Source organism: Nymphaea colorata, chromosome 7 (assembly GCF_008831285.2).
Source record: "Nymphaea colorata isolate Beijing-Zhang1983 chromosome 7, ASM883128v2, whole genome shotgun sequence".
Classification (NCBI taxonomy): domain Eukaryota; kingdom Viridiplantae; phylum Streptophyta; class Magnoliopsida; order Nymphaeales; family Nymphaeaceae; genus Nymphaea; species Nymphaea colorata.
In genome coordinates, this window is record NC_045144.1 from 25,185,397 (window position 1) to 25,212,474 (window position 27,078).

Here is a 27,078-nt window from a genome sequence, read left to right on the forward strand (position 1 = left end):
ATTCAATAAAAAAAATATTATTGAAAAAATAATAAGATAATAATCCAAGTTAAAGTGCAATTTTCTTTCTAATAATCCAAGTTAAAGTGCAATTTTCTTTCCGTGTTAAAGTGAGATAAAAAAAAAAAGATTTTTGTCCTAAAAAAAAATTTTTTTTGTTACTTAAACGGGCATATTTTGGTCAATATATAACATATAACCTCCAAAACAAAAATCTTTTTTTTTTTGTTACTTAAACGGCCATATTATTGATCTTGGATCCCCACCGTTAGATTATTAAAGGCCGTAATATGGTCGCGTTGATGTTAACGTTAAATTGACTGTCGGCAACAGAACAAAAAAGTATCACTGGGGGTGTCAACGAACACCCTTTTAAAAGTACATTTATTTAAGAAGGGAAAAAAAAGATGCATTACCAATGGGATCCCACACCTTTCCCTTTTTAGAATTCAATAAAAAAAATAAAAAATATATTATTAAAAAATAATAGGATAATAATCCAAGTTAAGGTGCAATTTTCTTTGGAAAGATTAGTCCAACGACCCAACTACATCCTTATCTCACTTGGGTAATTTAATAAATGAAAAAATGTAGTTGAAACTTATGAAAAATGCGAACATAATTTGATTTTGGGGTCCAGTAGAGTTTGAACTAAGTCCAATAAAAGAAAAATGTAAACATAATTTGATTTAAAGCTTATGGGCAGATTGTGTGACCTCCTTCAACTTAAGATCCCAAAATTCGCAAACTTTAATATATTTTATTTGGATGGGATATCCAATCAAATCATCCTGACAAAATTGGATATGAAAAAAAATTAATATCTAATTAAGAAATCGAGTTTGATTTAGGTTTAAAAAATGATATCATATGGGATTTGGATTCAGACTGTCCATAGCCAATGTTCTTACATTTTGAAATTTGGGTAGATTCGATTCAAAATTTGGATTCAGATTCATATATGAATGTAAAATTAGATTCGAATAATGAAATTGAATTTTATATTTGGATATGAATTTTCTTCATTCGTACGTGGATGTGAATTTGAATTTGAATATATCAATATGTGTATGAACCCAATTCATTGACATCCCCAATCCGAACTCATTTTAGACATCAGTATCATAATACACTATCTAAATCAAGATGATGTATCACGTGAATGTACAATTGACAAGCATTAATTAAATTAGGGGCAGATAAGGGTCAATTTCATTTAACCTTTATGAGAGCATTGGATAGCCTTTTCCAAAGGAATTTTATTTAGAATATAGGAATTTTTTTTGAAAGAGAAAAATTTTCATTTTTCCGCCTGCCCTTTTTTACAAGAATAACGTGAAAAGCAAAAAAGATTAAAAATTTACAAAAAGACGCTTAGTATTTGAGTGAATAACAAATCCCGTTCAACTTTTTAAAGTCTACAAATTGATGGTTAACTTTTGAGAGAAATATTAACAAAAACAACATCAATGATCAATTTTGTTAATATAAAATGACAAAACTTTTTCCTGAAAAAAAAGGTACTTTTTGATAATTTGCGTCAAAAAACTAATATTTTTATTGTAATTGGCTCTTTAAGAATTTCTTTCAAAAAGTCGAGCATGTTGTTAGCTTTTCAAAGTTGACAAATTATTTGTTAGTTGTCCAAAACTTAAGCCCACTTTTACATTTTTTCCTTCAGAAATATAAATTAAAGTGATAAAATGCAATCTAGCGATAAATGGGGTAATATTGAAAAGAGAGAGACTACAATTTTTTTTTCTTATTTCTCGAACTAACATAAATTCACTTGAGTCGCTTTTTAACATAATCACAAATAACAGCTCTAAGTTTTATAAGCGAGATTTTTTTCGAGTTTTTTCGAGTATAATACCGTGATTTTTTTAAAACAAAAAAAATGCAATAAATTTTTAAAAAAATTAAAAAACTAAAAATAAAGAGAAAGTAAAATAAGTGAGAAACTAATAACACAAACATTTGCAAAAAATAAAAAATAAAAAAATGTTTGATATTAAAAAAAGTGAAAAAAACGCTTTAAAACGCATTTTTATTCGTTTTTTTTTTCAAGAAAACAAAACGGCCATTTGATTTATCACAGTTTTTTCTGTTTTTTTTCAAAAAAATGCGTTTTTTTATATTTTTCTAAAATTAAACAAAAGGCAGGTCTAAAAATAAAAGAAATCTCAATTTTTTTAATAACAAATTGATAACTAATGTCAATCAAGCTAATTAGATATCAAGGATCCAAATGGGGCCTACTCCGCCACGAATCAATGGAAAGAACAATTATTTATTAGATAATGCTGATCCTCATTCCTATAAAAAAATTCCAAGAAAACAAAAATGCTTTCCATAGACAGAGACGTGATCGTTTAGAACTCGCAGCATTGTAGGACCAAATCCATGACAAATGGATAGTGATTGCTTTGGTTCTATCTTCAAACATGAAAGTGCTCCACCAGTAACCCTGATGTTGATACTTTGCAAAAAAAAAAAAAATGTGATTAGTTTTTTATAAACAAACAACAATATTATATATAATCATTTCTTTGGTTCTTTAAATAAAAAGTTACATACAGGAGCCTTGTTTATTATTTTAATGGCAACATATATATATATATATATATATATATATATATATATATATATATATATATATATATATATATATATATATATATAGATATATATATATGCGCGTGTGTGTACGGGTGCGCAAATGGTAATGAAATCCAATTAAAGAGCATGAAAACAAAGGGTTTCAAAAGTAAACCAGAAATATTAGGGTTTTTTACATTATCTGATCCATTTTAAACTGTATCTATTTAGCAGTTACCATCCCAAGTTCTTGGGTTCACTGTTCCACCAGTAAAGCTGTCAGTCAATTGGATCTGAGCGTGATCTCTGGTCAAATCTGATCCAAATTGCTATGTTGAACATTTAAACTCAACATTTGATCCTGACCAGATCGGTAGGACCGTATCTAATAACAGACAGGCTAACCTTTGTTCCAAATCCAATTAGCTGATCTGATTTGGATTTACAAGATCAGTTTGCATAAGCAGAAAAATTAGGGGAACAAATATGGTTTTTAGGCTTTGGTCTACCAAGTTCAGTTTTCATTCAATTTCTCATACAATTCTGATTTGAGTATGAACAATTGACATTCTTTTGACTTTTTAATTGAATCTCACACTTGAACTTGTTTAAATTTAATAGTTGCCTTATATTTATGTTTCACACATCTCCAAGGGGTTTGGTATAGCTGATCGAGCTAGCAGTTGGATCAATAGTTGTGGGCGTGAACTCTCTGCACAAGTTGAAGCAGGTAGCGCCCAGAGTACACCATTGGGTGAACCACAAAATTTCTCGTACTAAGTAGGGGTGAACAACGAGTTGAACTCTTTAGCTTCTGAACGAATTTTCGAGCGGAGTCATTTGCTTAACGAGTCAAGTTCGAGTTCATGAATCGACTCATTCAAATAATTGAGTTGAGTTTGAGCTCAGCACGTAATTGCCGAATCGAGCTTTAATCAAGACGATATAGTCAATTTGTCGAGCATTAACCGAGTCGAGCTCGAGCTCAACACGTAATGATGAATATCAATTCTATTCAAACGAGTTTATCGAGCCTTAATTGGATCGTGCTTGAGCTCAACTTGTAACGATAAATATCAATTCTATTCAAACGAGTTTGTCGAGCTCGAGCTGCTTCCATCGAGCTATTCTCGAGGTCGAGGTTTCATTAGTCGAGCAAAGCTCGAGCTGACTGGACTCGGGCTCAACTCAGCTCGTGTTCACTCCTAGTCCTAAGTGTGGTTTTTCCAAGTCAAATCCACATGGCGACGAACACGTGGTGGGATAGGTGACCCAGTATCATGACCAACAAACACATGAGATCCAAACAAATTGGACAGCACATCTGATCCGTCAAAGATGGCAATGTATGAATAAAAAGTATACTCCCAATAAGATTCAAAGCTTTTGTGGCTGGTTATTACAAGAAGGTGAAAGAAGCTGTGACTTCATCTCCGATGAAATTGCATTACTTCCAGGTAAGCAGGAGGTTAAAAACTCACTATATGTAAAAGAGACTCGAAGGTCTCCTCATTCTCCCTACGCCAAGTTTGTAGGCTGCGTCGAGACCTACGAGGGGTATGGTACACTCGTCAATTAGAATGTCGTGAACCTATCATTTATAGTACAGATGAGTAGCACCTATAATAATCGACCGAGAATGCGCCTTTTGTTAGACTGCTGCCCAACCCGCTACACTAGGCTCCTTAGAACAGTAAATCTTGCCATTTTCATTTGATTTCATACAAACATTTGGAACTCTTAAATGAGGAATATTAAGATGTAGGAAGATTCAACCGCAGGCCTAGATGTTAGTGGATCATGTTTATGTTTAAGAAGCCAAGCTGGAACAAGATGAACTTGAGATTAGTAAAGAAAATATCATATTTGATAAAAAATAAATTCATGAATATGATGTTTTCAATGCAGATCCTGATCCGAAGTAGACACAACTTGAATGCATGTAACAATTAGAGATTTGGTATAGTAATTACAAACTTAAAACTTTTGGAGTTAATGAACCAATAAAAAAAGCCGTTATGAAGTTATACACTTATTAGCAGATAGGCATCGAACCGTATGGGAATTTATTTTCATTTTAAATTCGATTAAATATCTTAAAATATTTAATAAAACAAAAAAATACTTAATATTAAAATGTTACAATTGGCCAGACTTATTTGGGTTTTTAACTTTTAGTCAATATGCCTTTAAAGTAGTCAAACTTAAGCCTGGGCATCGGGCCGACCCGACGAGCTTGACCAATAAAACTTGAGTTGGAGTTCGGTTTAGGCTTGGCCCGATTAAATTAAAAAAGTATATATTGTTAATATAAAATAATATATAAATATAATTCATCGTAATAAAAATAATTTATATATAAATATTAATAAAAATAAATATTAAAAACAAAATTTTTGGGTTGGGCTAGTGCCTTTTTTTCATGTTCGAGCTTGAGTCGAGCCAAATACCGGGTACTGCCAGCCTGATGTCCAGCCTTAGTAAGACTAAACTGGATTTCACTTTCACCCATTTTATACTATAAATGTAGGGAATACATTCATTTGTTTTATAAACAATATGAATCACATCTACATACAGGCTGTCATTTGCATAAAGTTGTTTAAAAGGGCTTGTAATTTAATCATGATTTATTAGGGGGCGACTTGCTACTTATGCCATTTCATCAGAGGGTTTTTTATGAAAGAAACCAAATTAAATTTTTTAAATTTTAATTAGGACCGAAATATCAATTTTTAAAATTTTATATAAAACAAATAAAATTTTCTAAAATTTACGTTTTTTTTTTAATTTCAAGTTGGGGTAAGGCCCAAATGAACCCTACCTTGGTTTGGCTCCTGGCAAACCAAGTGAAAGGATTCCCCTACCCATGACATTTTAGGGTGAGTTAAATTTTTTTTTGTCGTAGAGATCAATTTGTAGTTTCAAAATTTTAATAAAAATTGAAATATTTTTTTTAAATTATATATATATATATATATGTATATATTAAATTAAAATTTTTTAGATTTAATTTTTAAAATTTTTAAAATCTTAAAAAAAGCCAACGTCCCCCTCAAAAACCTAACCACGTGGAGCAGCCACTCAGGGGGAATTGCGTGGACAATTCAATGAAACGGGAATTATCAAGAAAGAAAACAAAACGGGACCCAACCATTGGGCCCCACAATAATTGGCGACAACGGCTACATGAATTTATGGATCTCCTCATTAAACAGCCACCTCGAACGGCACCAACTATCCGATCCGTTTTTTTTCTTCTTTTTTTTTCTCTTCTCCTTCCTGAACGTTGGAAGCTCGTTTTGAAAGTGCCATAAATGGAGCCGCGGCCGTCGCTGTCTGCCGACATCCCCCCTCAGCGACTGAGGCTTTTTGAAAAAATCAGTTCCTTTATTGCGCTTTTCCAGAAAAAAAAATAATAGGAGGACTTTCGACACGTATTGGACACAAGGCATACACTGGTGCCTGCCGACCACGGCGTTATTGTCGTGAGGTAATTTCTTATAGCCCCCAGACATTCATAATAATGTTTGAAAACCACCCTTACAGAAAATGCTACCGGCTCCACGGGCTCGTGTTTGATTCCATATCTATTGGCATTTTGGAATCCAACTGACAATATAATAATGTACATGGATATAAATAATTTCCTTATCGAGTTTCGTAAATATTAATTTTTTTTCTTTTTATAGATATCCAGATCTGATTATATGGAAAAAATTCGAATCTAACTTCAAATCGAGATTGAACAATATAAGATTAATCAAATGTAATAATAGCTATACATGATCCGAAACCTATATGTTCTCGTCTGAAGGGTAATATATATAGCTGTTTTATGTATCTACTCCAAATATTAAAGATAGATTTTTTTATGAATTTGCTTTAATATTTACGGTAAATATATGAAAATTAATGTTGCCAAACATACTTGGTCATGTAGCACATGCAACATTAGATGAGCAAATCCATTAAAAATGGATCGGATCCGGATATACTCATGTTTGAATCTAATGCGGCAACACATGATCTAGATTGAATTTGGACCGGCACAAGATCTTGTGGATCAGAACAGAGTTGAATGTGGGGAGTTTAGATCCAAAAAGAGAAATGTAAGCAACATGTGTTTTTACATATTTGAAAGTTAATCTGAATATAAATTGGATCTGGTTTAAAACATTTATCCGAATTTCATACAATTTCAGCCAGTTTTAAATTATTTTATTACCAAATAAACTGAATTTAGGTTCGATCTGCATTAGTTCCTCTTAACTTCACTTTCCATTTCTTATTAATAGGAAGAGAAAAGTTGAAAGATGTTAAATAAAGAGCTTACATCAAGATTCAAATAATTTTTTATGAGATATTTGTGGTTGAATCACAACCTTGAATTGCATCACTCATTAAATTCTTTATTATAATAAGAAATTAAAAAGATATTAAAAAAAATATTTGATATATAAGCTTTTACAACTCGAAATAGTAAAGCATAATCGGAGACCTGTTTTAGAAATGTTAAGAAATATCAACATCTTAGCGAATATTTGAGAAAAATAGAGACAGAACGGAAATTTTGGCTGGAAAATGGTCCACTAAAGCTGTTCACCCTCGCCCTTCCCTCTCTCTCTAGGAATCCAAACGTTTCTTCAATCCAACGGTTTCCGTCCCACTTTCACTTTGCATCCACACCCTCTGTCTCTTCGTCTTCCTTCTCCTCATTCCTTCCTTCCTTTTGTTGTTCTTTCTTTGTTCTTCTGTTGTACTCTTGTTCAAGTGATTCTGTAGAGAGAGCCGCTGCTGTGCTGGAGGAACAGGAAGAAAGATATTTTGATGGTTTTGTGCCCAAAGGAAGCTAGGAATCACATAAGCAGATCTGCCGTTATTTTTATCTCTAATTCACAGCCCATTGTAGAAAGGTAACGCTCTGAAGCGACATTAAAAAGTTCGTCACTCTTTTTCCCGTCATTTTCATTGGTCCCCACACTCTCCTCTCCCTCTCCCCTCTCTCTCCCTCTCTCTCTCTCTCTCTCTCTCTCTCTGAGTTGAATTCTCTGATCAGTGGAAGATTGGATCCTCTTTTCGCCTTGCCAATCCAGGTAGTGTGGAGAACTATCTGATGGTGTGATGGATTTGCTGCTTTATGTGGATTAGCCTCATGCTAGCTATTGTGGTTGTCTTCACCATACAGAATGCCGAAACTTCCTGTTTTTATGCGGATAAAGTAGGAGAATGCAAGAAACATGATATAGAGATAGTCTTTGGATGCCCACCCAGATTTTCAGGAGTTTGAGACAGTTGGGAAGTCGCCATGTGGAGGACAATACGATATCCCAACTACTTGTGATTTTCTGGGCAAGTGGGTGAAGCAAAAGCCGTTCTAACTGGAGTCCCCTTCACGGTTCGTTATGCGAAAATTAATTTTGACTACACCGAGGAGCTGGAGTTTGTCCGTTCGTTTCTAAAATTTTGCTTGGTTTTGATCCTAGCCTGTCTCTGATGATCGAAGGGACTCACTCGTGGACTTTGATTTTTAGTTCACTTTGTTTTTCTTATTTGGTATTTACTGAGCTTTAGGTCAAACGTTGTCCTGGTTCTAAATCCCAAGTGACAGTAAGGTTCATAAATAGCTGGCGTGCTGCTAGAATAAGTTAGACGGAATATGTAATTTCTGTCGTTGTGTCACAAGGTTCATAAAAAGCTGGCGATCTACCAGTGTAAGTTAGATGGAATATGTAATCTTCGTTGTTGTGGGGAGGTTGGTAGTTTCTTAGGACGCGGAAGTCGGTTTTAGGAACATCAAGCGGCATAAGACAACGTTTTCTATGACGTGGAAGACAGTGTTAGGCTGATTAATTCATTTGATAAAGTTGAAAGCCTTAATTTCCTTCCTTGGCTTAGCCGTTGGAGTTGGAAAGATAAGAAGGCAAAAGAAGATTGCGGGAAGTTAAATGAGAAATTGTTCTTTTTTACTTGACTGCCGATAGATTGCAGGGGTATAGATTGATCAGATAATTTCTTGTATTTGTTGGTTCTTGACTTCTAGCCTACTAAAGCCTAAGTTAGCAGTTAGCACCTTGTATTGGCTTTCATAGTGTTGCCATGCTGGACACTGCTATGTATTAGCAGAACTTTAAGCATTCAACTAACTTTAAAATTAGAGAACGGTATGTACTCATGTTCACTAAATAGATGTCATATAGTTCAATCTAGAGGTTGATGCATGCCATGGCTGAAAATGGGTTGGACTTGGGATAACTAAATAAATGTGAGGACAGTTTGCAGTCAGATAAGGACAGCAAAAATGCAAAAATCCTGTTACCTGATCCAATACACCTGCACGGAAAACTATGATTAAATGAAGTGTTCACTTTCCTTAGTATTCTGAATCTCTTTTCATATCATGAACTTGTTTACAAAATTGTACGATGGTGCTTTGTCCTTATTTGTTTAAATTTATAGGTTTTCCTGAACATCTTTCTCTGCTACAGACAACGGTTGTCAGAAGTTGCTATTCAATAGCTTTGTGGATCATCATTATTTTCATATTTTCCTTTCTTTTTTTGTTTAGTTTGTTTCCCCTAAGGTGAATTGAAGGAGAATCAGTTTATTTTTTTAATCTATTATTGTCACTATGAATTTCAGGGTGATAGGCATTCAGCAAGGTTTGAGAGCGCCTCGGCCTTTGCAACACAGAGATGGCTACACTTTCTGACATAGGGCTTTCAGCAGCTATCAATATCCTCACGGCAATTGCATTTCTTCTTGCATTTGCTGTACTAAGGCTGCAGCCAATCAATGATAGAGTTTACTTTCCAAAATGGTACCTCAAGGGTTTACGAGTCAGTCCGACAAGTTCTGGAATGCTTGTTAGCAAGTTTGTCAATTTGGACCTGAAATCATACTTGAAATTTTTAAATTGGATGCCAGAAGCATTGAGAATGCCAGAACCTGAACTGATTGACCATGCAGGACTTGATTCTGCAGTTTACCTGAGAATTTATCTGGTTGGGTGAGCAATATTTTCCTCTTCAACCTTTTATTATGCCTCTCTCCCTCTCTCCCCTTTGATACTTAGTGGCACGTCTAAGTACAAAATGTTCATAGTGGGAATCTGCTGCCGCAGGTATTTTCAGATAGCATCTCTTAGTTTGAAAATTAGCTTGTAAGCTGAAGAAAATAAATGCTCATTAATTGCTTATGGGTAAGCAAGGAAGAGTTCAACAGCTTATATATAGCTTCTGAAACTATCACTTTATTTCAAAGTTTCACATTTGAAGTTGGAGCACTGAAGAAATGGAGGTTCATAGCCTATGTCACATGGACGTAGCTGTAGACATGCAGATTCAGAATTTTTATTGAATTTATGATGTGACCTTATATATAAGAAGGCATGATGGGGAGTCAAAGTAGAGTTCTGTGTGACATGGCTCATAACCCTATAATGATAAGGGTGAAAAATGAAATGAAAATATAAAATATAACCTCACTTTGTGGCACTTCCATTGTACAACATGTTGAATTATGCAAATCTGATGAGCGATTACTTCTGACATCATCTCTTATGTTGAGATTTAGCTTGAGTACTGAATAAAAGTTATCGTGATAACACAATACTAAAATGCTAAATCAAAATGGAGTTTAACCTGGCATATTTAGACAGGCCAATTTTGTGGGATCCCTGTGGTCAAATTGTGGGAAAATCATGGGTTAGCCTTTAGACATTGTAATATGCATGCATTTGGACCAGTAAATGCCCAACCTACCTATGTCTTTGTGGCAATGTCCTTGTGTTGCTGCACACCAGCACCTTTGCCTGTGTCATGTGGAAAAGAACTTGAAAAAGCTTAACTTTGGCTACTCAGATAATCACATGTGAATGAAGTCCTCTTTGGCTGTGGGAGTATAATATGGTACCGATATGAGAGTTTAGTTGAAGGTTAAAATCTACATAATATAACTATATAAGCATATTCAAAATGCAGTTTAGTAGAGTCAGTTACCTACTTGTTTTTGTGTCTCATTTCTCTCTAGGTTTTTTAATCTCTAATCTGTTGATTTATTTAATGTATTTTTCAAGCTTATTCCAAGCCAATAACTCATTTTCTTTTTCCTGCTATGTGCAGCCTTAAAATTTTTGTTCCTATAATGCTTTTTTCTCTTGCAATCCTCATCCCTGTGAACCGGACAGATCATTCAATAGCGCCTGGCAAAAATGGCACATTTAGTGAAGTTGACAAGTATTCAATTTCCAATGTCGAGCATAAATCAGACAGGTGAATTTATCCTTGCCTACATAAAGCTTGTGTATTATATATAAATTATATTGCTTGTGTCCATTGAAGTCATGATTTCATGTAAAACAGTTCACTACTGCATAGTAACCGTCATGGATGCTGCATATTTGTCTGTTTTCCTTTCAGTAAGTTTATATATCATCATGAAATGCTCTCCTGCATGCATAATTTTTGGCTATTTTAGGTGCCTGTTTGTTACTTTGTTCAACATGTGGGAAGGATGCATCTTTCATATGAAAGGTACAACCTTCAAGATGCAATGACAAGGTCAGGGAAGTGCTTCCAGTGATGTGGCACAATGAAATCAATTTCATTTGAAAGCAAAATTTTCACTACGAAAAATGTTTTTTGCATCTGGATTTGCATAAACTCTGTCCACCTGAAAAGAACAAGGTATTTGTTCCTCCACATTTGGCAAGCATTTTTCCCATGGGTTCAAGGGAGAACAAACTGCTTTGCGAAAAGGTTGTATGTGCATGCGCTTTGTTGGATTTGCAAGTCTTTTTTTAATTTGATCAGGTGTAGTTGTAATAGTTCATGCATCAATACTTGCACCTTGATTTGGTTGGCAACTTTCCATTTCAGGTTTTGGTCTCATTTAGTAATGGCATATGCATTTACGTTTTGGACATGTCGTGTACTGCTGAAGGAGTATGAGAAAGTTGCAACAATGAGATTGCATTTTCTTGCATCTGAAAAACGCCGTCCAGATCAATTTACTGTGAGTTTTAATGATTCCTTGGGGGCAATCCTTTTTTGTGTCTCCTGTTATACGATAACTATTACAATTACTTTATTAAATGTAGTGATTACTTTCTCAGTTGTTAAATTCTGATACAATTAGTTTTGTACTTCTTTCCTATTTTTCATCTTTGGGCACTTGTGATATTGGATTAATCAGTTAATGGTGGTGAAAATTATGAGAACATGCATTCATAGCCAAAAAGGGTTTCTGTATGGTTGTTTCTTGTACCTAAAGTTGTTTAGGTATATGGACATGTTTTACATAAATATGAAAGGTGGTCGATGAATCTCGTTAAACAACACTAGTTTCTTTGTTACACTTGTGAAACATCATAGAATATGTTAGTTATAGGCACTTGAACTAAAGAATCAATATCGAAGAAAACTGAGTAAGTCACTAAAGCATTAAGGGTCAGTTACTTGTAAACTGCCTCTTTAAGGAGGTCACCAGAGAGATGTTTCTCCAACATGATGTAGTTCGCCAAATTATCAGTAATGTTCAACTACATTTCTGCTCATTAGATTTATGTTTTTAACTTTGGTTTAAAATCTTTAGATTGGATATTGCCAAACTTAAGGATTAATGGCATTACTTTCACAGTCAAGTATTTATGCTTTTGCTATGTAATATTTATATTGTTCTACCTTATGATATTGAAAAAGAACTGCCAGCATATATATATATATGTGTGTGTGTGTGTGTGTGTGTGTGTGTGCATGCGTATATATATATAATCTTTCTATAGTGGGGATTAATGAAAGATATTTCCCTTTTGTACTTTTCTTTCACTCCAATGTTGAAGTTGGACAGCATTCAGTTCTTGATTTTTTTTTTTTCTTTTTGCCTTTTAGATGCTATCCATATTTTGCTTTTCACTTTTGTTTTCAATAGGGCATTCTGTTCATCAGTTACTTCTCTCTTATCCAGACCAGCATATTGCATGTGTATAAAGTGCTCAAGCTAATTTCTGCCTTTGTTTATATCACTATTGCTCATTATATTGAAATGCAGCATATATGGAATCATTCCTTCTGTTACGGATTGCATAATAACATATAGACTCAGATGTGCATACATATTCCATACTGATGAAAGTACCTGCATAGCCAACAAGTCTATATGTAAAATTTTTAACTTTGATGTCATGGATAAGCCACACAGACACTGCATAGCCAACAAGTCTGTATGTAAAAATTTTAACTTTGATGTCATGGATAAGCCACACAGACACTGCATAGCCAACAAGTCTATATGTAAAAATTTTAACTTTAATGACATGGGTAAGCCACACAGACAAATACATGATAATGAGAAAGCTACCTCTCGTTTGGAAGAAAATCAATAAACTCGTACATCTTTCTTGTTTGACATCTTAAGAATCTGTGTTATATACGGTTGCCATTATCAAGTAGAACTTTAGCTTCCTTTTATTTGTATGCCACTATTTATTCTCCTTTGTCCTTGTCAGGTTCTTGTACGCAATATACCTTCAGACCCTGATGAGACAGTCAGCGAACATGTTGATCATTTTTTTCGTGTAAATCATCCTGATCATTATCTCACTCACCAGGTAAATCTTGATTAATGTTATTTGTCAGCAATGGCACCAATTTCACATACATATAGTTGTGTTGATCCTACCACTATATGAACTTGTGTTAGCCACGACTATTACCACGCAATAGGTGTTGTCAATTTATTATATTCTTTATTGTCCATGAATTTAGTTCAGTTAAATCTGTACATTTGGGAAGTTTCAATAACATTTGCCAGATTGAAAATGGTTCTATTGAAATGCATTGGCAACTTTACAACAAAGAAGCACCATAAAATTGTGTAGTTGACAACAAAATTGTATGCGTACTTTCATCATGATGTCCACTCAATGTGGAGCATTGTTTTCCATCACTCAAAATGATAAAAAGCCTAGACCTGCTTTGAAAGTTTTATTTTGTGTCTGTCTATCTTATTATTTTATGTGAAGATGTTGAGTTGTTGACCAAAGAGAAAGAAAGAGACTATGGTGAATATTTAGCTTCCTAGAAAAACTCCCAAGAGGACCTCATCAGCAATTCACAAGAAGGATGGTGAATATTTTAGCTTCCAGAACTTGATGTGCTGCTGTATTAATTGCTATGGTTAATGGAGAGCAGGTGCATATTTTCAGGAAATAATTCATCGTGTAGCTATTAATGCTTATTCATGCGCGAACTTCCTTTCCTAGTTGGCGTAGTCTGCATTTTGGGTAGAAATTTAGTTAAACACCACTTATTACTTTCTTTGGAACGATCAAGTATGGTTGTATAGACACACACACATAAATGTATAATATCATTTGCCTGGTGAATGAATTGTAGGTTGTCTATGATGCAAATAAGCTTTACAAATTGGTTAAGAAGAAAAAAGGCCTCCAAAACTGGCTGGTTTATAACCAGAACAAGTATGAGAGAAATCCAGAAAAGCGTCCAATGAGAAAGGTAACGTTGTCATATTTACAGTTCTCTCTTTCCTGTTCCAGCAGATTTGTAATCTTGTTTGTATTGGCATTTGTATGGGTAAACTAAAAACTAATGGCTTATCTTTTGTGTACAAACCAAGACTGTCTTATACCTGTGCCTCTGGCGTATGTTGTGCAGACTGGATTCTTGGGGCTTTGGGGAGAGAGAGTTGATGCAATTGATTATTACACAGCAAAAATTAGCAAGATTTCAGAAGAAGTAAGTTTTATTGCTTGATTATATTTCATGAACCTTTGTTCTTCATCATTCTGCATATTGGCTATGACACTAGAGATTTTTTATTTTGCTGGATTTTTCTGTTTATGGTTTTGGTGCTGTGTTGGTTGTTGTTCCATATGTCATTCCCTATTACTTTGTGACCTTTGTTTTTGAATAACATATCCTTGTCTGTCCACTGTCAAAGAAAAGTATTAGGAATCAAGATTGTTAAGCACAAGAATTGTTTCCTCTCCATCTTTAGCAATACCACTTATTTTACAATTTACATCTTATGATCCTGGTGAATCTTTAATCGGTAGAGTAGGCCGTTCAGGTATGAAAACATTCCTCTCACCTTGGAGTAGGCTAACCTCTTCTATAATTCGACCTTAATCTGGACTGCAAAAGGTCTTAGGTGCATTGAGCTCAAGTTTTGTGCACTGCTTGTGCTAAGTGGATGTTAACGCTTTTGGTCAACATCTCCATGTTGTTGAGTTGTGTAAGCAGATCCATTATCAACTTCAAACTAAACTTTACAGATGATGCAACAATTCAGATAAAAAACGGAAGTAGAGAAGCAGGACCTCATGCAAAAATCAATTACTTCTAACTGATTTTCTTTTTTGATCTAGTGATATGGAAAATATGGGGCTTAACTCTTAAGGCGTAGCCACAAATATCGTTCTCGGGTTTTTATCGCCAGGTTTTCTTGGGTATTTATTGGCAAAGTTTTTTTTTTGGGAAAATTTTAGATTTTTTAAAAAAAATAAAAAGTCAAAATGTTAGGTAAAAATACAAGAAACGAAAAACTAATAAGTACTGTATTGCATTTAGGAGGTCATGTTAAATACCTAGAACAAGAGGAAATAAAACAATGAAACAGGCAGAAAAATGAAATAAAAAACAAAGGAAAAAATCACGATAAAATAGCAATAAAATCACGAGAACGTCGCGACAAATTCACTTTTTAACTTTTTTTTCTCAATATATCGTGATAGTTTCCTTGTTTATCAGTTTCTTTGTTTTCTTTTTAATATCGCAATATTTGTTGCTATGCTCTTAAGTAGGAAGATATGCTTTTTGTCTTTTTCCCTGCTCGTCTCTAATTGTTTGTACTAGAAAATAGTTTAGGTTCAGTATGCTTTGCTTTTCATCAGAATTGTTTTTTCTCCACATACCGCCTTCTTTATGACAACAAAAGCAAAATTTTATCCTTTTGAAATATATATGGGATAATGGTTGAAACTTGAAATTATTATATATGTCTATCATAGTCAACAAACTTTGTGATGAATTCTTTCTTTCAGGCATTTGTATTCAAACATTTATTTTTTTATTTTTATCTCTTCTTCAGGAGGCTAAGGAACGGGAGAAGATAATGAACAACGAAAAATGTATTATGCCAGTTGCTTTTGTGTCCTTTAGAAGTCGTTGGGGCGCTGCTGTCTGTGCACAAACACAACAAACTAGAAATCCCACAGTCTGGTTGACCGAGTGGGCTCCTGAGCCTAGAGATGTTTACTGGAATAATTTACCAATTCCATATGTTTCTCTTGCTATCAGGAAGCTTATTGTGGCTGTTGCATTTTTCTTTCTTACCTTTTTCTTTATGATACCAATAGCATTTGTACAGTCACTAGCCAACATCGAGGGTATTGAGAAAGCAGCACCTTTCTTGAAGGCTATCATAGAAATGTGAGTAATTTTCATGCCCTTCTGTTGATTTTCATTGTGATCTGCTAGTTAAGAATGTTAAAAATGGTATCTACTTTGCCTGCAGCAAAATTATCAAGTCCTTCATTCAGGGTGTTCTTCCTGGAATTGCTCTGAAGATTTTCCTCATCTTTTTGCCTGCAATATTGATGGTGATGTCTAAGTTTGAGGGTTATATTGCTCGATCTGTTCTAGAAAGAAGAGCTGCAGCCAAATACTACATTTTCCAGCTTATAAATGTGTTTCTTGGGAGTATAATCACAGGCACCGCTTTTCAACAGCTGCATTACTTTATGAAGCAGTCTGCGAATGAGTATGGTCTCTACTCCGCTACTGTTATTGACATGAATGATTGTTGATCTTGAAAGATCACCTCCTTAGGATTATTCATTCACTCATTTAAGGCAATGAAAGAAGAAGGAAAAAAAAAAATTTATTTCCAGCTTTTGCACTCACTTAGTCTAGCCAACACTTGTCATACATAGTTGACTTCAAAGAAATGGTCCTTATTTCTTCCCGTCACTTGTTCACATAATGAGAGGGGCCTCTTTTTTTCTTTGTACCATTTACTTGTTGGCACCTTCACGCTTACTTCTATAAAATATTTCTCTAAAGGTACTTGTGTTTCAATAATTTTTTTGATTGCATTGTTAGTTGATCTTTAACACATTTATTATAACAAACACTTAACTTGGAAGTAAATGTTTCATTTAGGAGAGTGCAGACTCCAATTTGAATAATCCAAGTCTGCTTGGCTTCAAGCAGTGATGTGGTGTCTTCTTGATCTGTACCTGTCAAGGTATTAAAAAAGTAAAGGGGCAGATAAAAAATTGTTGAATTAAGTACTTGTTTAGGAGTTAAATTTTATGATGTGGCTAAATGACATGACTTTTGAAAATCCAGCCTGCCTTACAATTTCTAGCTTTGCCGTAAAGGCATTTGTGTATATTCTCCTTGAGTCTGCACATTCTAGTATCACACTCCATGAAATAATTATAGTTCCAATGTCAACTTACCTGAGGCCTTCTCACCCAAACCATACATTTATTGTTTTTGAATGTCAGCTTAATCCATCCTAGATATTTTGTCACGCTGGAATGTTGGACCAGTTTTTATTTCTTTAATATGTTCTCATTGTTCTTAAAGTTCCCATGTTTGTTCATTTTTTTATGGGCTAAGGTGAGCTTGAGCATGAATTGTTCTATCAAGCCATTATAGTTTAAAATCCTCAATTGTTAAAGTTGTCATTTGAGTTGGAGCTGGATGCCATGTTCTGGGATTTGCAGACATGTTAATAACGTTAAGTCCTTGAACGGTTGAACCTATGTTACATAGGTGCAGTCACGGGTGTGGGTGTGTTAATACAGGCTGGAACATGCCATTTTTGAAAATTATGGGTAGTGGGGTACAGCAGAGTGTATGTGTGTGTGTGTGTATAAACCATCACAAAAAATCTCATTAGTAGAGCAAAAATTCATACACAATAACCCAAACTTTCAATGCCAAACGACATAGTCTACAAGTCAAGCAGGAAATTCAGAGTCAGCAGAATTACAGGAGCACTCTGTTAGCCTCCTTAATCTCTTAGAAGACACATTCCCTAGTATCATATGGTAAAAATTCTTTCTCCTGCATGTTTCATGTGTTTTGAAATTCATATTTGTTGCAAAGATATCTCTCCTGTTAAAGCTGTTTCTCTCTATATGTACTTGACATCTTAGTTACGTAATAAACAGCAAGAGCATTAAGGATTAAGCACATTAAGTCATTAATTCATTAAGACCGGAAATAGTTGAAAGAGAAAAAAATTGAGGGAAAAACATCTTGCTGACGAAAGCCTCACATTTATGAACCCCAAAGGGAAAGAAAAACTTTGTTGCCATAATCCATCTCCATGTGTCGCTGATCATCGTTGCCATTGATTATTAGCGGCTAATGCCAGCCATCGTCATGGGATTGCTCAGGCAGAAGGAAGTGAACCATTTAGATGCAGAGAGGATGCATCAGGCCCCTCCATCAAAGTCCTGAGTCTCCTGATCCAAGCCATACCTGAAAGGCAAGACGTACTGGGCATACCCACGTAGCGGCATGGGCAACTGGTTTTCCACATGCTGATCTGAGTTAGACTCGATCTGATACAGATCCATTGAATTAAATTTTAATTATCTATTTTGGTTTAGTGATATAGTACTATAGTTTTAGACTTCTAGTTAAGGAAGATATTTTCTAGGTCTAGGACTGCCAATAGCGTGATGATACAATTTCAAACTTGCTGTCAACATAGGATCCTGTCACTTAGTAGATTTTAAATTTTTTTTTATCCTTGGTAGTCCCAATGTATATAAAGTTATTTTAACATAGTTTTCTATATTATCCTTCTCTCTTTGAGAACCATGTATTGGCTCTGAGATGGATAATGGGTTGGTAAAGCATGAAGCATGTTTTCAAAGACCAAACTTTAGTGCATGCAATCAGTCTGTTTAATTTCTGCCAGGTTTTTTGTGAGTATAACAGCAGTTTTACTTAATTTGCGTTTATAATCAGAAAATTTTTGTTTATCATTTGATACTCGCCTCTCATTCTCCTACCTAGTTACTCAGTTCTTTTCAAATATATGTTTTATTTTTTCTCTAAACTTTGCAGTATTCCTCGACTAATTGGTGAGACCATCCCTTCGAAAGCAACTTTTTTCATTACTTATATTATGGTTGATGGTTGGGCTGGAATTGCTGGGGAAATTCTCAGGCTAAGGCCATTGATTATATATCATATCAAGAACTTTTTCTTGGTGAAGACTGAGAAGGACAGGGAAGAGGCCATGGATGCAGGAAGTATAGGTTTCAATACTTCAGAACCTCAAATTCAGCTATATTTCTTACTTGGTCTTGTTTACTGCGTGGTCACTCCTATCCTACTTCCATTTATTGTGGTCTTTTTTGCCTTTGCATTCACCGTGTATCGTCATCAGGTAAAGTTATTGTTTCTTCTTCAAACATAATGCAGTATATTCTGTTTACTTTGACAAAATCCTATCTTGAATTCCCAGTTTATCTTCTACTGTTAACTTTTATAAAAGCCTAACTTTGGGTTCCCAGTATATCTTTCACTTTTATGCTAATCTTACTTCTGCATCTGAGGTTTCTGAGTTGCTCTAAAACTTTGTCATAATCAGTCAATGCATGTCATTGTTATTGCCAAATTAGATGGAAGGGTGTTCTGCTCTTTTCTCTTTTTGGTATCTCTGGTTTTTATCAGGGATCCACAATTTACTGCAACGTGTTGAGTATCTGAATCATTGATGTGTCTAGATTTTCTTGTAGTTACAGATGCAGAAAAAGAAACAATGCTAGTATACTGGTGTAGTTAGTAGTACATAAAAAAATAGGATATAGGATTTTGGTCATAATTAGTACTTAAAAAATTAGTACATAGGTATGGGTTTAGACTGGTGCTTATGTAACTCAAACTTGAGAGAGAGGGAAAGAGGAAGTCTTTTTCTTTTGTGTGCTGGAGATACATACAGTACTACTACTATCAAATAACTCATGCATTGTCATGCTCAAACTGCAAAGAAGCCTTCTAAAAAGTAGTTGACAGCCTTCATTGTCAAGAAAGTAAAAAGTCGGCACTTTCCTCAGATAAGCAGCTTTTGTAGCTGTCTAAACTAACATGATCGGATGGTTAAGACCAGTACATACAGTGGTCATATTTCCCTCATATTTTAGGAACCTGCATTCGCACCAAGATGACCAACAAAGCATGACCACATACACAAACTACTTTACTCCTACAAACTGTAGTTGGTGGTTACATTTCAAGGCAGATCATAAAAATGTGGTTTCCTGGTTGGTCCAAAAATAATGCAAAGGTGTACTTAGTTCTTCTTGTTTATGCACATCTACATACATTTAGTTTCTTACAAAAGCACGAAAAAGACAGGAACTTCATAAGATGCAATGAACATTCCTATATAATACATAACATATTTGCATAATTCCAGAATAAAAAAAGAGTAAATTAGAACTGAATGCTGCTTCCACGAATCATTTTCTGATCAATGAAGTTTGTAATAATGAATCTTGTAAGAAATTAGATAAGGTCATTTCAAGAGAAAGCATCTAGGCATAGACATAGCCAAATTAGATCTGTTGTGCATGTTGTGTAAGTTCCTTGAGAATATTATATCATTATATGTGTTACGAGCAGTTTGGAGGGAGAAAAGAAATTGATTCGATTAACCCTAATCTCACTTAACTAAATATTATGGGTGAGAGGAATAATTATACAAAAAGTCCTCCAAAAGTAATAAGATAATAAAGACATGTCCATCTAAATTTTTCTGATTCACTAACGTCTCCTTACTCTTATTTTAGTCTCTCAATACTTCCTCTCAAGGTGGAGCATAGATATGAATGTTCATTTTGTTAGAACATTCAGAGAATCTAGATATTGGAAAGAGGCCTGATAAACACATCAGCAACTTGATCTTATGAGGAAAATATGAACTATAGAAATATTCCCTACTTGGAGCACATCACGAATATAATGGCAGTCTATTTGAAGATGTTTGGTCCTCATGAAGTACCGAATTGTTTGCTATACAGGTAGCAGTGTTATTATCATACATCATAGGAGAGAAACATATATCCCTAAACATATCAACATAGTTTTGATCCACATTATTTCTGCACCAGTTTGGGCAATTAAAGCACCACCAAGAAAGAAATACAACCCCAAAACTGCAAGGTATTAAAGTCTCCCAGGCGTATGAGGCTCTAATACCATGTTCCAAGCAGTCTGGAGGAAGAAAAAAAAATAATTTGGTTAATCCTAATCACTTAAATAAAGATTAGGGGCAAGAGGAATAATTATATAAAAAAGTCCTTCAAAAATAATAAAATAACAAAGACATACCCATCTAAACTTTTCTAATTCCCGAATGACTCCTCACTCTTTCTTTTCTTTTTTTTTTTTCTCTCAACAATATGTTGAGTCCATAACCTACCTATCCTATGTGGCCTGACTAAATGATTTTTATGTTCCATAGGTTTGAATTTTTTACTGTCAAATGTTGTGTATTCTCTCTCTCTCTCTCTCTCTCTCTCTGTGTCTCGCTCCTTACCCCCTCCTCCCCACACACATCCATGCCTTTGTGAATTTTGCATGCACAGTATTTCTTAACTGTTGAGTATACCATATTATGCCTCTGAAACTTGTTGTTGTCCAGATTATAAATGTGTACAATCAGGAGTATGAGAGTGCAGCAGCTTTCTGGCCAGCTGTCCACAGTCGAATTATTACGAACTTGATAATTTCACAAGTGCTTCTGATGGGGTTAATGAGTACAAAAGCTGCTGCTCAAGCAGGTCCTTTTCTCATTGCTCTGCCAATTTTGACTTTTTGGTTCCATAGATTCTGCAAGGGACGTTACGAAGCTGCATTTGTCAAATTTCCACTGCAGGTAAGAGGAATAGTGTCCCATTTTTATTGGATATGCCTTTTTTCTGCAACTTTTTATTTCCTTTTTGTTAATAAGTTTTGCTTGCTTTTGTTGTCCAAATTGTTGGTATTGTTCCATAGACAAATGTGTCAATTGCATCACGGGACAGTGCGTATATATATATCACCAAGGCATGTTGGATGACAAATTGGATGTATACCCGTGCGGTGCATCTCTTACTGGTTTAGTAGTTCTAAACAGAATGGGTTAATTGTCATAATCTGCAACTTTTTCTTGTGCTACTCCGTTTCTTTTTGCAGCATCACGTGACACAGTTGAAACTACTAAGCTATAGTCTGGCTATATAGGCTTTTAAATGTTCTTAAAAAGAATCAGTGTATATGATCATAACTGGAGTGTCTTTTTGAGTTAAGCTGGAAGAAAATGGTCGTGGACATCCTTTCATTTTGTTAGATGAGCTACTTTGACATTAATAGTAGCACTAATCATCTTTAATTGTTACTGTATTCTTAAGTGAAGGTTTTTGATGAAGTGTTTTGAGTATTATGAGCACTTGCCATCGTTCATTCAGCCATTCCATCTATTAAGCTTGCAGTTCGCCTAATCATGATCATCTATTTGCTGTTATAGAGCTTCAAACATTCACTCTTGCGTGTTGTAATATTCTAGGAAGCTATGATAAAAGACACATTGGAGCGTACAACTGAACCAGGCTTGAACTTGAAAGGTTACCTTCAGGCCGCTTACATCCATCCTGTGTTCAAGGACGACGAAGATGATGATGCAGTCTCAGGAGTAGTGCATGAGCCAGAAGACACACTGGTACCCACCAAGCGTCAATCAAGGAGAAACACACCACTGCCAAGCAAATACAGTTCTTCATCGTCGTCTCTTCTAGATGTTCATGAGCAACCATAAGTTGTACATCGTTCCAATAAAATTCACATCAATGTGCATATTTGATGTATCGTCACACTTATTTTGTGTTTGGAAGTTGGGTGAGAGCGATTCAAAATTTCCACCGCATCAATGAAGTTGCTGGACGGTGTACATGAGAGGTCTCTGCCTCCCGGCTGTAAGAAAAACGTTGTATTCTGTACCATATCAAACTGAAGGTGGTAATGGTTAAAAGGCAGCTTTTTTTTTATGCCCCTTCTTTGCTTAAATTGCATGAGCCACTTTGGCTCGAAGCATGTATGTACTTCTGTTGTGTCTGATAATCAATCTTTTGTGGGCTTCAAATCTGACACCACTTGGTTCCACAATGCAGCCAAACCATCTCGCCCCACAGAGACAGAGGAGTCAAATTTATCTCCTAAAGATTTTGGAAATAATGCACTTACCAAAAGCAAGTTCGTTATAATCACTTCTTGTATGCCTGAAGACGACGCAATGTTGCCAAAGTTTCTTGAGAAGATGGAATCACCAAGGTTATATATGTGCCTTCCTTGATTTTCATACTTGGAGGTTTTGATCAGAAACTAACCAATATTAAGGATCCAATTAAGACGTCAAATGACATCGAAGATAGTTTTTTTGGGCCTGAAGGACGCACGTACGCAGCTGGCATCAATTGTCAAGCCCAGACCAAAGTAGGACGGATGTGGGCAAGGCCAAGATGGTACCCCCACAGGAAATAAACAACGCGTATAAAGCAAGATAATGAACCAATAAGAACGATTGATTTTGTTTCAATCTGTTAACATCTTCCATCTAGGGTCTTCAGCAAAACCAAGATAAAGCAGCCCACAGTATTTCTTGGCTATTATCATGTTGGATTACCATGCCAACGTACGCCAAGGCCTAAGTGAATACTGTAATTTAGAAGCAAATATCATCAATGTCACAATGTTCACACACGCAAGAATACAGCTTCCTTGCATATATAGCCAAAACTGCTGTTTAACAAGAGCTGCCTCCTTGAAGCTGTTAAAAAGAAATTCTAAATTTCTGGACGTGGGTAAGGCGATAGAAATAAATGAAGTTTTGATGAACCTAGGCACATGTCACAAGAGATCAAAGCAAATCTTGAAGTCCAAGAGCAGATCAAATATAACAACAAAGATACAACTTAACAATTTATGTGGTTTGTTGTCAAGAGGAAGCCAAAAGAAATAAATAGAAGTCAATTCGACAAAGACAATAAAAGCCAAGCGAATGAGACATTTCAGCTTTATATCAGAATCACTTTAAATTTGTATAGAACAAGCAGCAGCTGCAGCATGAACATCCACAATTTGCAGAGAGAATCCTCTTATGTTCTTTATGTAACAAGGAGGAGCTGCAGAATGAACATCCACAAAATGCATAGCGAGAGAGAGAGAGAGAGATTCCTAAATGCCTCAATCTGCAGCTCTACCTTGCAAGTCTGAGAGTAATAATATCAAAATACAGTAAACTAATTTGCATCTGTATCCAATATGATTACATTAAAGTGGCTGAACATGGCAACAGTAATCAAATGATATTTAAACCATAAAAGGTTACTCGTATCACTTTAATTGCAGAAACAATAAAATGCACGATAAGCTGATGCCTTTTGATACCTATATACAAACTATTATGATTGAATTGTTAACCTTCCTGATCTACTCAGATGGTTTAACATCTTTTGAGCTGCGGAGTTCTCTGAATCCTTGACCCGCCCCTTCAAGTCACCCTTAATGATCAGCTTCTCATTTGACTTTGTGACCTCAACGGAACTGATAAATTTCTTATCATGAGCTGGCCCGTCCTCTTCAATGAGTCTGCAGTTCAAAAACTACTAATACTCAATATGGACGTTCAAGCTCAGAAGTTGGAACAAACTCGACAAAATCGGTATGAGCTGCATTAAGTTAACATGCTTATGACATGAGATTTTATCAATTAATAAATTATCCTCTAATTTCACAAAGAAAGATCTAGCTCACTCCATGCAAGTGCCACGACAAAGCTATGGATTTTTCTAGTAGAAAAGCAGCATGATCAATATGTACCATGAACAAACCAGTTACTTGTGCCCCTGTAATCTAGAAACAGTGGGACATATGTGTGTGTGTGTGTGAGAGAGAGAGAGAGAGAGAGAGAGAGACTTAGTACACCCTTTTCGGCTAATTACAAAATCACAGAACAAGTACCAATAAAAATTAAGAACGTAATTGGAGCAGTACTATTCTACCAAATTGCTTGAGGATTTTTTCGTTAGCAAGATCATCCTTTGGACAAATTATGGAGAACATGACAAAGTGGAACCAACAAGGTTTGTTAACATCCTCGTATCTTCATGCTTTCTGCCTTTCTCCCATCTATCAAGTTGGTCAAGCATCCCAATTTCCTCTAATTCGTATATTAAAAACCAACCTTTTCAGCTGATGTTTCAACCCCTGTAGTCTAGATCTGACAAATTTATCTATGTCCAGATACCTTGTTGCCTATAGATTTAAAATCAGAAATAAATAGAAAACCAAAAATCTCAGAATTTACAATCACTATGCCATGGAATTGGATCCCAAAATAATATGATCTTAAATTTTAATGCAATGAAAAAATTGGCATGAATGATTTCATTTTCACGAAAAGATAAGCAACATGAAAGAAAATATTTTTCACAGCTTTCAATGAGGCATTAAGGTTTTCAAACTATCATTCCTTTCTCGGGAAGGTGGTTTCGGCCGTTTGGCTATTGACCATTAATTTACATAAGCATGAAAATTCTCCACGGCTAGCTAATATGCTTGCAAATTAGAACACATGAAACATTTTAAAGTCGTACTAGAATGTCACTGCCTCGTACTCAAATCTGTTTCTGAACAAATATGCGGCTTAAACAATGGTAACAGAACACGAAAAAGGGTCACAGAATAGCCTTGTATCTCAGCTCTGAGCCTCCTAAGCTGCTTCGATTTAAAGCTCAAAAGGGCAAGAAGACACAAAAAAATACATTTGTAACAGAACCAGGTAACTATTGATATTAGACTATTCCAAGCCATTTGCATACATAGATGTTATAGATTAAGCACAAAACAAGTGCAGAAGAATACTTATATATGGGAAAAGGCCAATGCATTTTGCCACAAAGCACATTTAGCATGTGCTTGGCACCATCTTCATCCACTCCATCACACAGTGGGTGGTCAATGATCACTTCCACAATTGGATCAGCCCCTTGATTCTCTCTGAACTTTTCCAACGCCAATCTCGCCGCAGCAATTTTCGCAAGATCCTTGTTCTCGTTCCGCCCAGTGCCGCACCTCACGCCGTCGATAAGTACATGAATCACATTCAGGCCCATCTTGTCTACCTTCATAGCGAGCTTCAATTCCTTCCCTACTTTCTGGCAAAGCTCCAGTAGCTCCGTCCATGGATGACTTTGTAGCGTTTCTGGAGTCACCATTGGTGCCAAGACATGTCGAACAATCTAAAAACAAAAACAAAGGGAATGAGGAAGAGAAGAAATAATCGATCCGATAAAGAAGGGTCAAAAGGAGAAACAGAGAGCCATGAATCCACCGAACTACCGTCCAAAGCTTGTCAAGTTTATCTCCGCAATCAATGTAAACGGCGGCGGAGACAGATTCAATGATGTCGGCGAGCACCTTTGGGGGTTTCACGCTGGCGATGGCGGACTCGTGCTGGATTGCCTTCGAGAACTCCAGCACCTGAAATAGTCCACCACCAATTAAGATAAAGAAACTCCGACTTCCCGATGGGACTACGAAAAGAGAGGGAAACCTTGTCGTCTAGAGAAGGGGAGTTGCGCCGGAGAAAGCGGTAGAGCCCGAGCTTGACTGCGGCACGAGCGAGCTTCTCGGTGCTGACATTGGCAGCGCGAAGGAGGGAGAGGGCGCCCTGATCGAGGTTGGGGTAGCTTATATAGAGGTGAGTGCTGAAAAGGTGGCCAAGGACAGCGTCGCCCACGAACTCGAGGCGCTCGTAGGACGTTCCCGCAGGAAAGGAGGAGTGCGTGAGTGCCGTCTCCAACAGTGTCCGGTCGCTGAACTGGTATCCAATGATCGTCTCGACGGCGGCCATCGCCTCGTCGGGGGTGCATGTCTCCGGGTCTAAGCCGTCGACCTCCATCCTCCTCTGCAACAGGTTTCTCTTGCTGGTTGACGCCTTCATCCTTCCACCGTTCCCACCACTTCTCCGCCTTAATGGGTTTGCCTCTTTCAGAACCAATGGGTAGCCGCCTCTTTTATACAGGTCGCCGGATTCCGCGAGCAAGAGAATCCCTGGACCACCGGCAGAAGAGGACGAGGCAACGAGGAGGAAAGAAGGAAGAAAACGGTGCGGCGTTTCAACGAAGCAGCAAGGCGACGGCGAGTCTCGTTCTGGACGCATATTTCAAAATCTTATTCACCGTCGCTGCTCTTTCTTATAATTCTAAAATGCTCCCTTTTTTCTTTCACTTTCAGCAAAAGATCCACTCAACTTTTGAGGGTACCAAACTTTTGGGAGAAAATCTTCATCTAAAAAAGTTTGAATTTAAACTGTACTCAACTTAAAATATTCAGCTTCGTTCAGTTTGTTTCCTATTCATATCAAATGCATTTATATTTGAATCCAACT

The 27,078-nt window shown here is 35.9% G+C and overlaps 2 protein-coding genes across 6 annotated transcripts; one reads left to right on the forward strand and one right to left on the reverse strand.

Moving 5' to 3' along the window:
- The first annotated feature begins 7,217 nt into the window (after positions 1-7,217).
- Positions 7,218-22,675, forward strand: LOC116257525 (CSC1-like protein At1g11960). 3 transcript variants are annotated; one of them, XM_031634363.2, is made up of 12 exons: positions 7,218-7,514; positions 9,241-9,607; positions 10,722-10,871; positions 11,478-11,613; positions 13,106-13,207; positions 13,995-14,114; positions 14,274-14,354; positions 15,709-16,049; positions 16,135-16,380; positions 18,711-19,035; positions 21,295-21,528; positions 22,198-22,675. In XM_031634363.2, the coding sequence occupies exons 2-12, from the start codon at positions 9,294-9,296 to the stop codon at positions 22,444-22,446; spliced, it is 2,298 nt and encodes a 765-aa protein (XP_031490223.1). In that variant the 5' UTR covers positions 7,218-7,514; positions 9,241-9,293; the 3' UTR covers positions 22,447-22,675. The 3 variants fall into 3 exon arrangements, with proteins under 3 accessions (XP_031490223.1, XP_031490224.1, XP_031490225.1); XM_031634364.2 differs by lacking the exon at positions 7,218-7,514 and adding an exon at positions 7,545-7,694; XM_031634365.2 differs by lacking the exon at positions 7,218-7,514 and adding an exon at positions 7,725-7,996.
- A 1,234-nt stretch (positions 22,676-23,909) lies between these two features.
- Positions 23,910-26,865, reverse strand: LOC116257526 (ribonuclease 3-like protein 2). 3 transcript variants are annotated; one of them, XM_031634367.2, is made up of 4 exons: positions 26,242-26,865; positions 26,106-26,168; positions 25,551-25,927; positions 23,910-24,275 (listed from the first exon to the last, which is right to left on the reverse strand). In XM_031634367.2, exons 1-4 carry the CDS (start codon positions 26,848-26,850, stop codon positions 24,089-24,091), a joined length of 1,236 nt encoding a protein of 411 aa, XP_031490227.1. In that variant the 5' UTR covers positions 26,851-26,865; the 3' UTR covers positions 23,910-24,088. The 3 variants fall into 3 exon arrangements, with proteins under 3 accessions (XP_031490227.1, XP_031490226.1, XP_031490229.1); XM_031634366.2 differs by having other exon boundaries at positions 26,028-26,168; XM_031634369.2 differs by having other exon boundaries at positions 24,150-24,289; positions 26,028-26,168.
- Between the last annotated feature and the right edge of the window lie 213 nt (positions 26,866-27,078).